The sequence below is a fragment of the Myotis yumanensis genome, unplaced genomic scaffold (assembly GCF_028538775.1).
Source record: "Myotis yumanensis isolate MYYU_CA2020_CCGP unplaced genomic scaffold, mMyoYum1.0.hap1 SCAF_12, whole genome shotgun sequence".
In the NCBI taxonomy this organism is placed as follows: domain Eukaryota; kingdom Metazoa; phylum Chordata; class Mammalia; order Chiroptera; family Vespertilionidae; genus Myotis; species Myotis yumanensis.
In genome coordinates, this window is record NW_027223763.1 from 30,207,572 (window position 1) to 30,222,384 (window position 14,813).

General features: G+C 39.6%; 1 protein-coding gene across 6 annotated transcripts in view; it reads right to left on the reverse strand.

Annotated features, from left to right (window-relative positions):
- NFX1 (nuclear transcription factor, X-box binding 1) overlaps window positions 1-14,813 on the reverse strand; it is a 76,824-nt gene that overhangs the window by 27,862 nt on the left and 34,149 nt on the right. For all 6 annotated transcript variants that reach the window (XM_070431354.1, XM_070431358.1, XM_070431357.1 and 3 more), the window contains 7 exons: window positions 13,840-13,948; window positions 9,407-9,526; window positions 6,524-6,603; window positions 4,282-4,512; window positions 3,465-3,538; window positions 2,326-2,427; window positions 1,472-1,513 (listed from right to left, as the gene is read on the reverse strand). In XM_070431354.1, coding sequence (XP_070287455.1) covers window positions 1,472-1,513; window positions 2,326-2,427; window positions 3,465-3,538; window positions 4,282-4,512; window positions 6,524-6,603; window positions 9,407-9,526; window positions 13,840-13,948 — 758 coding nt within the window. The remainder of the gene's footprint in view (window positions 1-1,471; window positions 1,514-2,325; window positions 2,428-3,464; window positions 3,539-4,281; window positions 4,513-6,523; window positions 6,604-9,406; window positions 9,527-13,839; window positions 13,949-14,813) is intronic.

Sequence of the window (14,813 nt, forward strand, 5' to 3'; positions counted from 1 at the left end):
CAGCCCTGGCCAGTTTTCCTCAGTGGTTAGAGCGTTGGCCCTCGAACCAAGGGTCAAGGGCACGTACCTCGGTTGCAGGTTAGATTCCATGTCCTGGTTGGGCACATGTGGGAGGCAACCAGTTGATATGTCTCTCTCACATCAATGTTTCCCTCTCTCTCCCCCTCCTCCCTCCCTTCCACTCTCTAAAAATCAATGAAAAAAAAATATTCTCAGGTGAGAATTTAAAAAAAAAAAAAAAAAAAGGAGCAATAAGAACTATGACCCTGCTGGTGAGAGTGTAATTGGTACAACCATTTTGGACACTGTTTGGCAGAACTGAATAGAGCTGAACATATGCATACCCTATTAATCCCTAGAGTGCCGGGGAGCGCAATCTCGCTCCTTCTGTCTTTCGCCAAAAGTGCCGGGAGCACTTTAACATTATATGTTTTGTTCAAATTTTTTTTCTACTAGTATTTTATAATACAATCAGCAAACAATATATGTCAAAGATGAAAACAAAATGTAGTAAAGGTTTCCTTAAGTTTTTGAATATGTAACTTCATTTACTTGCGATTCATAATTTTTTTCTTAAACTGCTGTAAAATCAGCAAAAATGCCTTGGCAATTTTAGCATAGTTCCTAGGATATTGGTTGGCACTCAAAGGGTTAATAAGCAATTCTACTCCTAGGTTTATATTCAATAGAAACAAATACATGTATGCACCAAAACAAGAATTTTTTTACAGAACATTATTTATAATAGCCCAATGCTGATAACACAGATATCTATTAATGGTAGAAAAGATTATGATATATTGATACAATAAAATAAGTGGGAATGAAAATGAACAAAGTACTGCTAGATGCAACAACAGGAATGAATGTCACAAATGTAATGAAAGAAGCCAGACAAAACTAATGCAAGCTATATGATTTCATCATTTATATAAATTTCAAAAACAGACAAAACTAACCTAAAGTGTCAGAAGTCAGAATAAGAGGTTATATATCTCTGTGGAGTACAGAGAGGATTCTGGCAATTTTCCATTTCTTGACATGGTGCTGATTATAACACTGTATTTACTTTGTGATGACTCACTGATCTATGTACTTCTGATCTTCTACATATATATTATACTTCAACATGTAAGTTCACTAAAAAATTTTAAGCCTCAAAAAAAAAATAATTTTAAGCCTCTTTTCTCCAGTGGAATCAGGAAGTCTGCTAGTCATGGATAAGCATGCTGTGCATGTGATGTTTATACCGTGCCCAAAACCATACGAGCTCATGTTTCAGAAATATGCTGAAATCGCGTTAAGTACTTTATCCTTAGATACTTCAATTCTTGATGATCAAATTTCTCTTGCTGTCCAATAGCAGGAAAATACGCAGAGCAGGAGCGAGTGAATGTTGAAGGGTTGCTTCCTCCCAGTAGTTTCACAGAGCTTAAGGACAATTAGGAGAACAGCAGTTGACATTACTTACTTTTTCCTTTCTAAAGCTGAACACTCCTCATCACATTCCAGCCTTGGGAAGTAAATGAAAAAAAATAAAGTCAGGGCACAGGTTTCACAGTTTCTAGCTAGTAGTAAGATCTTAGTTATTAGTCAACCTGGAAACAGAGCAGACTCTAGGCCAGAGGATGGCTGGATGAGGTCCTTGTCAAGGACGGGTGGGCAGGCCTCTGAGTTATGAAAGTTGAGAAATCCTCAGAAGGGCCTCAGAGTGTCCCCTGCCTGCTCAGTCCTCAAAAATGCTCCCAGTATCCCTCTGACAGCCCCACCTCCACCTCCTGACACAGCTACCACTCTGGTTCTCTGTTCTCGAGTGGGTCGGGCTAAACACATCTGCGCCTCTGCTTCCTTTGGCTACTGGCTGGAGTGAGGCCTGGAAAAGTCTCTTCTAGGCTCAGCTATACACTGAGTAGAATTCATTGGATTGGATTGTGTGTAACTCTTAATATCAAAGGTTTGTTGAATACCTTTGTGTACATGGCTTTTCTGTGAGGTACTGAGAAATGAATTGTTCTGGCCCTTTGGAAATTAAGCCTAATAGGAGAAAGAAGGCATAGCCACACATTTTTAAATTACCTGGCTTGCTCTAGCCAGTTTGGCTCAGTGGATAGAGTGCTGGCTTGCAGACCAAAGGGTCCCGGGGTCAAGGGCTCCTCCCCGGCCTGGGCCCTGGCCCACGCCCTGGTTGGTGCGCATGCAGGAAGCAACCAATTGATGTGTTTCTCTCAAATCAAGATTTCTCTCTGTCCTTCCCTCTCTCTTCCACTATCTCTAAAAATCAATGGAAAAATATTCTCGGGTGAAGATTAAAAAAAAAAAAATTACCTGGCTTGGTGAATTTCCTTCTTAGTAATTAACTTGCTGATCTCCACTGAATCTCCAAGCTGCATGTCTGTTATTTTAGAGGCCATGGAAATAGCAGCTATTCTGAAGTATAAAAAAGAAAGGTAAGAAAAGGCATTGCAGTTTCACAAGAACTTCCTCATACTAGCTCAGTGATGGCGAACCTTTGACACGTGTGTCAGAGGTGACACACGAACTCATTTTTTTGGTTGATTTTTCTTTGTTAAATGGCATTTAAATATATAAAATGAATATCAAAAATATAAGTCTTTGTTTTACTATGGTTGCAAATATCAAAAAATTTCTATATGTGACACGGCACCAGAGTTAAGTTAGGGTTTTTCAAAATGCTGACATACCGAGCTCAAAAGGTTCGCCATCACTGTACTAGGCACACAGAAGACTTCTTTCAAGGCATATCTATCACTCAACAATTTGTGTGACCTGGAAACCCATCTATTATAAACTACTTACATGCTGATGGCATATCTCCTCAATCAGATTCCTAGCAGCTAGCTCCACAGGACACTATGAGACAATCCACTCCTCAGTGCTCCCTTGAACATCCAGGGCAATGCCTGGGACTCTGGGGGTATCCCAACACTGCCACTCTCTGTTGTCTGCGTACTCCTAAAGTCCTATCTCCATGGCACATCTCTGTATCCATGGCACACAACCATCCATTCCTAACACTTCCCCTTCTGTGCTCAGATCCCTGTGTGAACACATGGGTCCCAAGATTTCTGGAGGCTACAAAGACGGTCAGAAACCCCCACCCCAGGGGAAGAACACAGGACTTGGTCCTAGCTGTGCCACCACAACTGGAAGGGCATTAAAATAACTTCAGGACATCTTCCCTTCTGATTTCATGGTGTAATAAGACCAAAAGGGAGAGAGAGAGGAAGAAGGAGGAGGAGAAATAAAGAGGTTATTTTATAAATTAAAGTTCAGGAAGGAAAGGTACATAAAGCAGAACCTTTTCTTTGAACCAGAAAAATGAAATTCAAGAAAATTTTCTTAAAAACTTTCCAACTTTTACAAAAGTTGCAAGGATCCTACAATAAACATGTGTATTCCCTTTACTTAGATCCACCAATTGTTACCATTTAGGTAGCACTAACCTTTGATAAGTACTGGATGCTTCAGAGCAAATCATGATCTCTTTTCTTCGTCCACATTCACACTGCAGCTCAATCTGAAAGAAGATTAACAAGGAGAGACATTTAGTACATGGCAACCATGTGAATAGGCAGCTTTCCCTTTTAAAGCCTCTCTCAAATCAAACCACGGCAAAGAGAGAGACAGTGAGTGGCTGCCCTCCGAGATGGAGGAAGTTAGCCTCACTGCAATCTAAGTGATAGCTGAGATGCCCCTTTCTGGGAACTACTCTTATCCTTAACCCCACCTGAAAGGACAGGCCTAGAATGGAGTTTTTACCACTGAACCAGAGACACACATCTGACCCAGAACCAGTCAAGGTCTAACCAACTATTCCTCATCCCACTGCTTTCACGTCCTCAGGGGGGCCTTGCTTAATCCCTCAGACCATGTTAGCCCCCTTCTCACATACTCTCACAGCTCCCTCTACACGGGTGTAATACTCCTTCTTGACACCAATCATAATTAATTGAGTAATTAATTATCTGACCCATCTAATTGAAGGGATCATGTGTCTCCCATTCACTGGTATAGTCCCAACACCTAGCAAAACATCTTGCACAAAACAGACCTTTATATATTTAAAAGGCCATTTCAAGGTGGGCCGACAGAAATCTATGCAATTTATTCCACCTTTCTCTTGCTAACTTAACTTGCAGTTTCTTGCAACCAATGACCTCTGATAAGGATGCATGCCCAGGCGCCGCTACAGGCAGTTCTAGACTCATTAGCAGCCTGAGAACCAGAGTCTATGCTGCACCTGGAGCTGGGAATACACACCTTGGCTTTGCAAGCAGTCACGGGGCAGGGTGAGCTGAGGTGGCAGGGTGCCATGCAGGGGTGGCCACAGTCAGCTCTGGGGGTGGTGCAGGGCTGCTTGCAAGCCTCATCCACAAGACACTCTCCTTTGTGACAGAGTCTCTGACACCTGTGCATCCCACACGGTAGCGCAGCACTGCAGGGTAATCCGCAAGAGATATCAACCAGGTGACACGGGATGTTGCTTCGTAACTAGGAGAGAAGGAAGTAGTCAGATTTTTTTCATCTCCATGTGGGATTTGGGGTGAGTTTTAACTTTCTATCTAAACATTTCTAAACTTTCAAAAAGAACATCTTTTCTTTTTTTTTGAAAAAAAATATTTTTATTGTTTTCAGAGAGGGTAGGAGAGATAGAAACATCAATGATGAAGAGAAAGCTGCCTTCTGCACGCCCCACACTGGGGATCAAGCTCACAACCTGGGCACGATTCACAGGTCGATGCTCAACCACTGAACCATGCTGGCTGGACAAGAACATTTTTTTCAAAAAGTAATTTTTATCTGAAAAAAATTAGGCGACTTTTCAAAGTCTGAAAGTTTAGTTAAAAAACAAATATGAACCTTATTTAATAATGCTTGTTAAGATACAAAAGGATATATGGGAACAGCCAGGTATGACTTGGGATATAAACTTCCCAAGGTGGGTAATAAGCATATGAAGCCACATAACTAGGAGTATTTGAAATGCTGTGACCAACTGGGGGATCAGACAATCTTTTCCCTAGGGCACTGAGTTGACAGAGAAATCCTGAGAGCTGGGGCACTGATGGCCCATGGCTTCAAGCTGCTGGTAGGGCTGTTTGTGTGTTGTTGTGTTTTTATTGATTTGGAAAAAAGAGAGAGAGAGAGAGAGAGAGAGAGAGAGAGATATTGATTTGTTATTCCACTTATTTATGCATTCATTGGTTGATTTTTGTATGTGCCTTGACCAGGGAATCAAACCCACAACCTTAGCATATTGGGATGACACTCTAACCAACTGAGCTACCTGGCCAAGGCAGGACTGTTACATATAATTAAATATTCAACTCTCCTCGTATCTCCTAACTCATAGTCTCCACAACTTTAGACAACTCTGTCATTTAAAAAATTAAGTCAATCAGCCATTGTAACTCCCAACTCATTTTTTCTTAGAAATGCCTCCTTCTAGGATTCCTCACTCCAGGAAAAAGATGCAGAAATTGTATTCCTAGGGAACCAAAGGTTACTTTTATATAATCACTCAAATTCTTTCAAGAATTCTCAAAATGAGAAACATACTTTGACTCCAGTGACATATAATTATCACTTTTGAAGAGGACTCTGAAGTCTAGGGTGTACATGCTTGTAACACTTTGGAATCAGTATTTTGGTAGATTATAGTTCCCAATCATTAAACACTTACCTACTCTACTACCAGGGTGCTGGAGGTAATTTTTGCACATTAAGTGCCCTCTGCTGTCCCCTCCCCTAATGACTTGGCTATATTCTCATTACCCTTTAGGATGTTATTTCGTGTGTGTGTGTAGTATATAGTTATGCAAAGTATACCTTAATATACTTTTATATACTTTTTTCCTTTTCCTTTTATATTTTTTACTGTTAATCCTCAACCAAGGATATTTTTCCATTGATTTTTAGAGAGAGTTGAAGGGAGAGGGAAAGACAGAGAGAAACATCGATGTAAGAGAGACACATCGATTGGTTCCTCCTGCACACACCCCAACCAGGGCTGGGGAACCTGCTACCAAGGTACATGCCCTTGACCAGAATCGAACCCTGGATCCTTCAGTCTGCAGGCCGACACTATCCACTGAGCAAAACCAGCTAGGGCAATGATGGCAAACCTTTTGAGCTCAGCGTGTCAGCATTTTGATAAACCCTAACTTAACTCTGGTGCCGTGTCACATATAGAAATTTTTTGATATTTGCAACCATAGTAAAACAAAGACTTATATTTTTGATATTTATTTTATATATTTAAATGCCATTTAACAAAGAAAAATCAACCAAAAAAATGAGTTCGCCTGTCACCTCTGACACACCTGTCATAGGTTCGCCATCACTGATATAGGGCATGCCTTAATTTTTTTTTTAAGTGTCAATAGCAAACCTCTGCTTCTTGGGAGTATTAATTTTGAGAAAAAATGAGACTAACAACTCAAAGTAATTCAATAAAAATAAATCTCTGGCTGGAATAATGAACATGACAGAGAAAACTTACCTCATGTTTGCCCATGCACCATTTCTGAGTTAGGAAAGTACAAGGCGGACACTTCTCTTCGCTATGACAAGAATGATATACTATAGAAAGAGAAAGGAAAAATTAGAAATAGTGGTTAAATAAAGCCACATAAATTATTACACATTATAATGGCGTATGATAGGGAACTTTTATACTTGGAGTACTTAGCACAGCCCCATGGTCTATCCATTCTACTTATTCTTTTGGCTCTACCTTACACAGCAACTGCTCACTTCTGCTCAGACACCTTTGTTACTCATCCACCTAACATGCTTCCGCTGACCCCTTTCAATTTCCTTGCTGCCTATAAGAGGCAGTTGATCCAAACTTACGTCCTACAACAAAGCCTTCCTTAGCTGACCACACCCTGCCCTGAGCTCTCTGACAACCCCCAATGTCTTAGTTCTTACGTGGATGGCTTACTGCCATGTTATCTGGCCCATCTTCATGCAATAATTAGTTGTGTTATGTGTACTTAATTACCATCCTCTTCCTCTCAGGGAGAATGTAAGAATCTCAAGGTCATGGGATATTTTTTCTTCCTCTAAATCTCCCTCTGTGTCTCACAGCATATTGGATATACCAAAATCACTCAAAAAAAGTTAAAGGAATGCTGAACAAAAGCAGGCTAAAACAACAAAATTCACAAACGGTTAAGTTCATACTATGGACATTAACCAACAGGCTTTGGACTCCAGCTGTAACATCTGCTAATGAGTGTAAAGGAGAGTGGGTGAGAACTGGCTTGAGCATTTACTTCATGCTGGTGTAAACACCACAGCAGGGGCTTGCAAACTAAGCTGGGATGGCCATCCTAAGATCCTCATGGAAGAAACTTTTCACTTCAAAAAGTACTGGTAGGTGGAGGGATAAATGGTGATGGAAAAAGAAATAACATAAAATAAAACAAAGAATTTACTTAGCCCTAGCTGGCTTGGCTCAGTGGATAGAGCGTCAGCCTGCGGACTGAAGGGTCCCAGGTTGGATTCTGGCCAAGGGCATATGCCTGGGTTTCGGGCTCGATCCCCAGTAGGGGGTGTGTAGGAGGCAGCCGATCAATGATTCCCTCTCATCACTGATGTTTCTGTCTCTCTCTCCTTCTCCCTTCCGTTCTGAAATCAATAAAGAAATATATTTTTTTTAAAGAATGTACTTAATTCTGTTTTACTTTATTAACTTAAAAATTGAGAGCTAGTTGTCTAATTGTCAGTATGAATCAGATGGCCAAAGTCACCATCAAATCTGGTGACCTGAGTAATTTCAGGTTTGCCCCTGGGTCTTGGTTAAATGAAATGATGGACCTCATATGGTCCTAGAGCAGTGGTTCTCAACCTTCTGGCCCTTTCAATACAGTTCCTCATGTTGTGACCCAACCATAAAATTATTTTCGTTGCTACTTCATAACTGTAATGTTGTTACTGTTATGAATCGTAATGTAAATATCTGATATGCAGGATGGTCTTAGGCGACCTCTGTGAAAGGGTTGTTCGATCGCCAAAGGGGTCGCGACCCACAGGTTGAGAACCGCTGTCCTAGAGGAAAGCCAGTGACACAAAACTAAATAGATATGAAAACATGGGTGATGAAATAAAAAAAAAAAAAAAATCTAAAAAAAAAAAAGGAAACATGGGTGATGATAAGTAGCTTTTGGCCTGGTGTCTGTAGCAGACCATTAGAGAGAAACTGGAAACAGTTTAAATGTCCAGCAACATAAGTTATGGTCCATCTATGCAACAGAACACTCCACTGCCATTGAAAAATCTATTTGTAAAAAATATTAATTGATAAGGAAAAAGGCTAAAATTACAATAAGAAGAGAAAATGTTAGTTAAAATGAGTAAGTTCAACCCTAGTCAGTTAGAGTATCAGCCTGTGGACCGAGAGGTTTGGGTTTGATTCCCGGTCAAGGGCACAGCATGTACCTCAGTTGCAGGTTGGATCCCTAGCCCTGGTTGGGGCATGTGGAAGCGATCTCTCTCTCTCTCTCTCTCTCTCTCTCTCCTCCTCCCCCACCCTCGTCCCTCCCTCCCTCCCTCCTTTCACCCTCTCTCTCTAAAGATCAATGGGAAAAAATAACCTTGGTGAGGGTTAAAAAAAAAAAAGAGAGAGAGAGAGAGAGAGAGAGAAAGTTCAGTAGAATCCCACCTTTATTTTAAAGGGGAAAAAACAAATATGTATTCTGCCCATGAAAAAAGATCCCCAGCCCTGACTGGTTTGGCTCAGTGGATAGAGTGTTGGCCTGTGGACCAAAGGGTCCCAGGTTCGATTCCAGTCAAGGGCATGTACCTTGGTTGCGGGCATATCCCCAGTGGGGGGTGTGCAGGAGGCAGCTGATCGATGTTTCTCTCTCAATCGATGTTTCTGACTCTCTATCCCTCTCCCTTCCTCTCTGTAAAAAACCAATAAAATATATTTAAAAAAAGAAGAAAAAAAAGATCCCCCAAAATACACACTAAGTTTAATTCCTAAAAGAAGACTTAAATGATATTTCAATGTTTTGACTTTATCTTTTTTCTTTCTTTTTACATAATAAACATATATTGCTTCTATAACAACAAAACTCGTTACTTTTAATTTTGTAAAAAGATGCTCAACTTTGAAATATGCACCAAAAGTGGAGGTCACAAGGAAAGAAAAAAAATGTCCCTGAAAGACAAGACCAGTGAGGGCTTCTCCTGGCCTTTCAGGTGTGTTTGACATCTAATCACAGATCCATCTTCACAGAAGCAGCTTCTGAGCAACTGTGGGGGCAAGGGGTGCCATCACAGCATGACCTCAGAACAGTGAAGACCATCATGCAACATTCTAAATGACATGGTGTGAGAAGGCTGGAAGGTGTGGAGGCAAGGGGATGGGACCCACCTGGATGGTCACAATCATGGACTCTGGCACAGGTTTGGGTACACACAGGGGGCCTGGTACCACAGGGAACTGGAGGGTAGATCACTGATGCACCACAGTGGCAGGATAATTCATCAAAACCTGGTGGAGCAGCGGGTGAAACAAAATAACCCTTCATGAGTTTGGGATGAGCACACACATATTACACACACACACATATACTTTTTTTTTTTCTTTTTGGGGCTTATATTTCTAGAGGAGAATAGGCTACTATTTTTTTTTTTTAAATCCTCACCTAAGGATATTTTTTCCATTGATTTTTTTAAAGAGAGTGGAAGAGAGAGGGAGAGAGAGAGAAAAAAACACTGATGTGAGAGAGACACAACAATTGGTTGCTCCCGCATGCCCCCAACCAGGGCCGGGAGCCTGCAACCGAGGTACGTGCCCTTGACTGGAATCAAACGACCCTTCAGTCCATAGGACGATGCTCTATCCACTGAGCCAAACTGGCTAGGGCTAGGTTACTTTTTATTTTTTAAGTTTGTATTTTGTGAAAAGTGTGGAGCAGACAGATATAAAGTGTTTCATTTTTATCTACAATGAACTCTAAGACCATGAGCTTAAGACAGTGTTATATGTATTTTATAAATAATAGATCTATAGGCCATCTCTTTTTGAGAGAACAACATGAGACTTCCACTAAAGGTACAGCTCTTTAACTCTTTTGGTTAGGAAAATGATAGAGATTATGAGAGCACAGTAACAAACATACAAAAATATACATTTGATATAAACCTCAGAGAGCCACTGAAGCAATTAAAAAAATTTTTCATAGTATAATCAACATCGATGGTGCTTGACATATAAAGTTGAAATGAAGCACAGAGCTACATGTGAGTTTATTAGGCACAGGTTATAAGCCAAATCAAAATGAGAGCTCACACGGGACAGTTCTAAGAAGCAGCCCACTTAACCCATAGATCCCAAGGGGAACCAGTTCTCCAACTCGAGGTCTTGATAGAGGCCAGGCCTTTTGATCATGGTTCTCAACTGGGACACTAGAGTTTGGAAATGCTGGAACCTCTAGAATCTACCACTGCTCTTTTCTAGTCAACACTCTCCAGCAAACCCTTCAAAGGTTAGACGATGTGGTAGAAAGAGCCCTGTAAATACAGTCAGGAGACTTAGGCTCCTAGTTCTAGACCTATTATTTATTTGCTCAGGGACTGTGGGCAAGTCCCTCTGAGCTTTTTGGTCAAATGAGGATACCAAACTTTTACCTATTCACTCAACAAAATTATTGTGAGGATGAGCTGATATATGTGAAATAGCTGGGTAAAGGGGGCCATGTATGTTTTTCTGTAGAACTCCATGTGTGTGATCTGTAACAAAACACTGACTCAATGCCTTTTTGAAATGAGATGAGCCTAGCATTCCAGAGAAGACATAATTATGGGAAATCTGACTTGGGCCAATCTTTTTTAAATTTTATTTTATTGATTTCAGAGAGGAAGGGAGAGGGACTGAGAGAGAGAAACACCAATGATAAGAGAGAATCATTGATCGGCTGCCTCCTGCATGCCCCCCTACCGGCGACTGAGCCCGCAACCCAGGCATGTGCCCTGACTGGGAATTGAACCAGTGACTTGTGGGTTCCTGGGTCAACGCTCAACCACTGAGCCATACCAGGCTGGGCTTAGGCCAATCTTTTAATGCAGCAGTTCTAAAAGTGCCCTGTTGATCCTTAGGGATCCCTGAGAGTCTTTCAATAAGTCCACAAGGTCAAAATTATTTTCATAATAATACTAAGATATTATTTACTTTTTCTACTATGTTGGTGCAAAAACAAAAAACCTGCCAGGGCCTTAGTGCAAATCAAGGCTGCAGGATCAAACTGTGATCACTGTATTTTTCACTGACAAGTACTTAATAGTAAATATAAAAATGTCAGTTTCACTTAAGAAAGTTCTTGATGAAGCAGCAAAAAAACAAATAAAAAAAACCATCCTTGAATCTTGAATATGTATATGTTAATATTCTGTGGAATAAAATGGAGAATCTGCATATAATGCACTTTTGCTGCACACAAAAAACTCGGGTTGTGCCCTGGCCAGGTGCTCAGTTGATTGGAGCATTGTTCCATATACCAAAAGGTTGCTGGCTGATTCCCAGTCAGGGTTACATACCTACGTTGTAGGTTCAATTCCTGGTTGGGGGAAGTATAGGAGGGTCATAATAGGTGGTTCTCTCTCACATCAATGTGTGTGTGTGTGTGTGTGTGTGTGTGTCTCCCTTCCTCTCTCTAAAATCAATAAAAACATGTCCTTAGGTGAGGATTTAAAACAAACAAACAAGCAAACAAACAAACAAAATGGGTTTTGTTTTTTGAAGAATTGCACTTCTCTGGGTTGTGAGCTAAAGTAACTTTTTTTTTTGTCTAAAGTTTTACATATGTCTTTTTCCCAACTGACCCCCCCACACACTTTTTTTTTTTTTTTTTTACACAGAACACCATTTTTACTTGAAATAATGACTGACAAACTATGGTTATTCAGACTTGGATATTTGGCAGACAGTTTATAAAAAATGAACAAAGTGAGCCTGTCACTTTATGAAAATGACTTTGCTGCCAACGATAAAATTCAAGCTTTTGAATAAAAATAGAATATTTGAAAATATGTAATTATCACTATGATGAGCTTGACAATTTGCTAATACTTTTCCTAAGAGTTTTCTGATGATAATTATAGTCGTGAGTTTTTAACAGTATAACACAAAATTTGTCAACACTTCAAAGATATGCATAACCCAGTGAACAACTCTTTTCCAAATGATCAATGTATGACATTGTGAAGTCATGCATGGGTAAAAGATCCATTCAAAATACAAGAAAAACCAATGAATTTCAATGTGACCGAGAATAAAAACAAAAACACTGACTTAAGTACTTTCTGAAATGAAGTTAAGTTTTGGTGTAATAGCAAAAGAGAATACCCACAATTATTTGTAAAAGTTCTAAAATACTCAATTACTTATTTAACTAACTGTGTGAAGCTGCATTTTTTCCATATGCCTCAACTATATTGCAATAGATTGATATAGAAGCAGATATGAGAATCGGCTACCTTCTATTAAATCAAGCATCTACTCTAATTTTTTTGAAAATATAGTTAAAAAAATTATTATTTATGTTAACATGCAATGGTAACTACAATTTAAAAAAAAAGAAGTTAATATTTTAAAAATCTCGTTTTAGCGCCTCATATGGTAAACATAGATAACTATAACTCACATAAAAAGAGTTCTTTAGGGTTCTCAATAATTTTTTAAGAATGCAAATAAGTCCTGTGGCCAAAAAGTTTGCAGACTATTGCTAATAATACAGAGCAGTATTTTCAACCAGTGTGCTACAAGAATTTTTAAAACATGCAATACCTATTTAGTCAGGGGCATTGACCTCCTTTCCCTTAGATTGTCAAATAATCAAATAATAAAATGACAACAGCCAACACAACAATAGCTGTCCAGTGTGAATGTCCTGTCCTGACCATAAATATACAGGTCAATAATACAGTTGCATCTTATTGGTCACATAGCATAAGGTTGCATCTGATGGTTAATTGTTGGTACCAAAAATTCTTATAAACAGGTATAGGCACCTGATTTTTTTAAATGTCACTTTGGAGCAAAAAGGGTAGGTAACTACTTTTTTGTGTGTATGTAAATCAATCAAAATTATACCTATATTTTTTGTCAGATCGGCAAAAAATATAATACATTTCTTGGTGTGCTGCAGAATTTTAGTAATTAGCTTATGTGTGCCATGAAATGAAAAAGGTTGAAAATCACTGATAGAAAAATTGCTAAGGACAGAACCTGGGTCTATAATATTTAAGAAGCAAGTAGCAAAAGAGGTATCCATTAATGAACCTGACTCCATCTTAGGATCATTGCCTACATCCCACGTTTCATATATTTAGGGACAATATAGCACTAAGAATAACTTTTTTTTTCTTAAAGTCTTTTTTATTTTTATTATTATTTTTTTGGTTAATCTTTACTCGAGGATATTTTTCCATTGATTTTTTTTAAGGGAGAGTGGGAGAGAGAGAAAAAGACAGAGAGAAATATCGATGTGAGAGAAACACATCAATTGGTTGCCTCCTGCACAAGCCCTGATCACAGCCCGGGCCAGGGAGGAGCCTACAGCCAAGGTATGTGTCCTTGACCAGAATCGAACTCTGGACCCTTTGGTCTACAGGCTGTCTTTCTAATCACTGAGAAAAACTGGCTAGGGCACGGAATAACATTTAAAAAAAACTTAATATATCTGAAATATTAAGACTTACTAGTTCAGTAATTCATACCACTCTAAGCATATCATTCTCTCAAAATATATTATGCCTAAATTCCCAGAAAATTCTTATAATAAAGTATACAGTGAAGACACTCACTGGCTTGCCAGCATGTCTGGCAGTTCCCACGATGACAAGGTTCTTCACATCTATGAAGGCCACAACGAAGTTTCCTCCCACAAATCAAAGGACATTTGTGCTCCTTATCCTAGGAAGAGGATTATATTTGTTTACAAAATTATCTGTTTTGTTTTTCATAAACAAGATAAATAATAATAATAATATATAGATTATTTATATAAAAACCTAAGCGACCATTGCTATGACACACACTGACCACCAGGGGGAAGACGCTCAACACAGGAGCTGCCCCCTAGTGGTCAGTGCACTCCTGTGGTCCGCGCCCTCCCACCCCCACCCCGAAGGCCAGCCCTAATGGGTCCCGATTGGCAGCCAGGCCGAGGGACCCCACCCATGCACAAATTTGTGCACCGGGCCTCTAGTAATAATAAAAGCTCTCCATATTTATGAATGAAATGATGTCTGACTTTAGCTTCAAAATAATCAGGGGAGGCAGAGTTAGTGGAGATGTGGGTATATGGGACTAATAGTTTCTCTGCTTTTGTGTATGTTAGAAATTTTCAATAATAAGAAGTCTTTAAGCCTTCAAACACTAGCTTATAAATAAGTCTTGATATACTGTACAAATTTATTACTCTTCACCATGTCAATAAAATTTAAAACAATTATGTATTTTTTATATATACACACATTCACATAAATGTATTACGTATGTACCAGTATAGGTGCATTACCTTGCTACTGGTACTGTGTTATCTGACTGCCAGGAAGTGTTTTCTTTATTTAGTTCCACAGAAGTGAATATTACAGAACTAAAACTTGCTCCTTTCAACAATGCCACACACATTTTACCTACTAACTTGACCCAAGGAGTATATGAAACCTGAAGCCCGAGTTACTAAGCACAGGCCAGTCTGTGTGCTGGGACAGCACACAATCTCCTGTGGAGAACTGCTCATCTAGCAGTCTTGAGCTCTGGGGCCTGAGGCCTC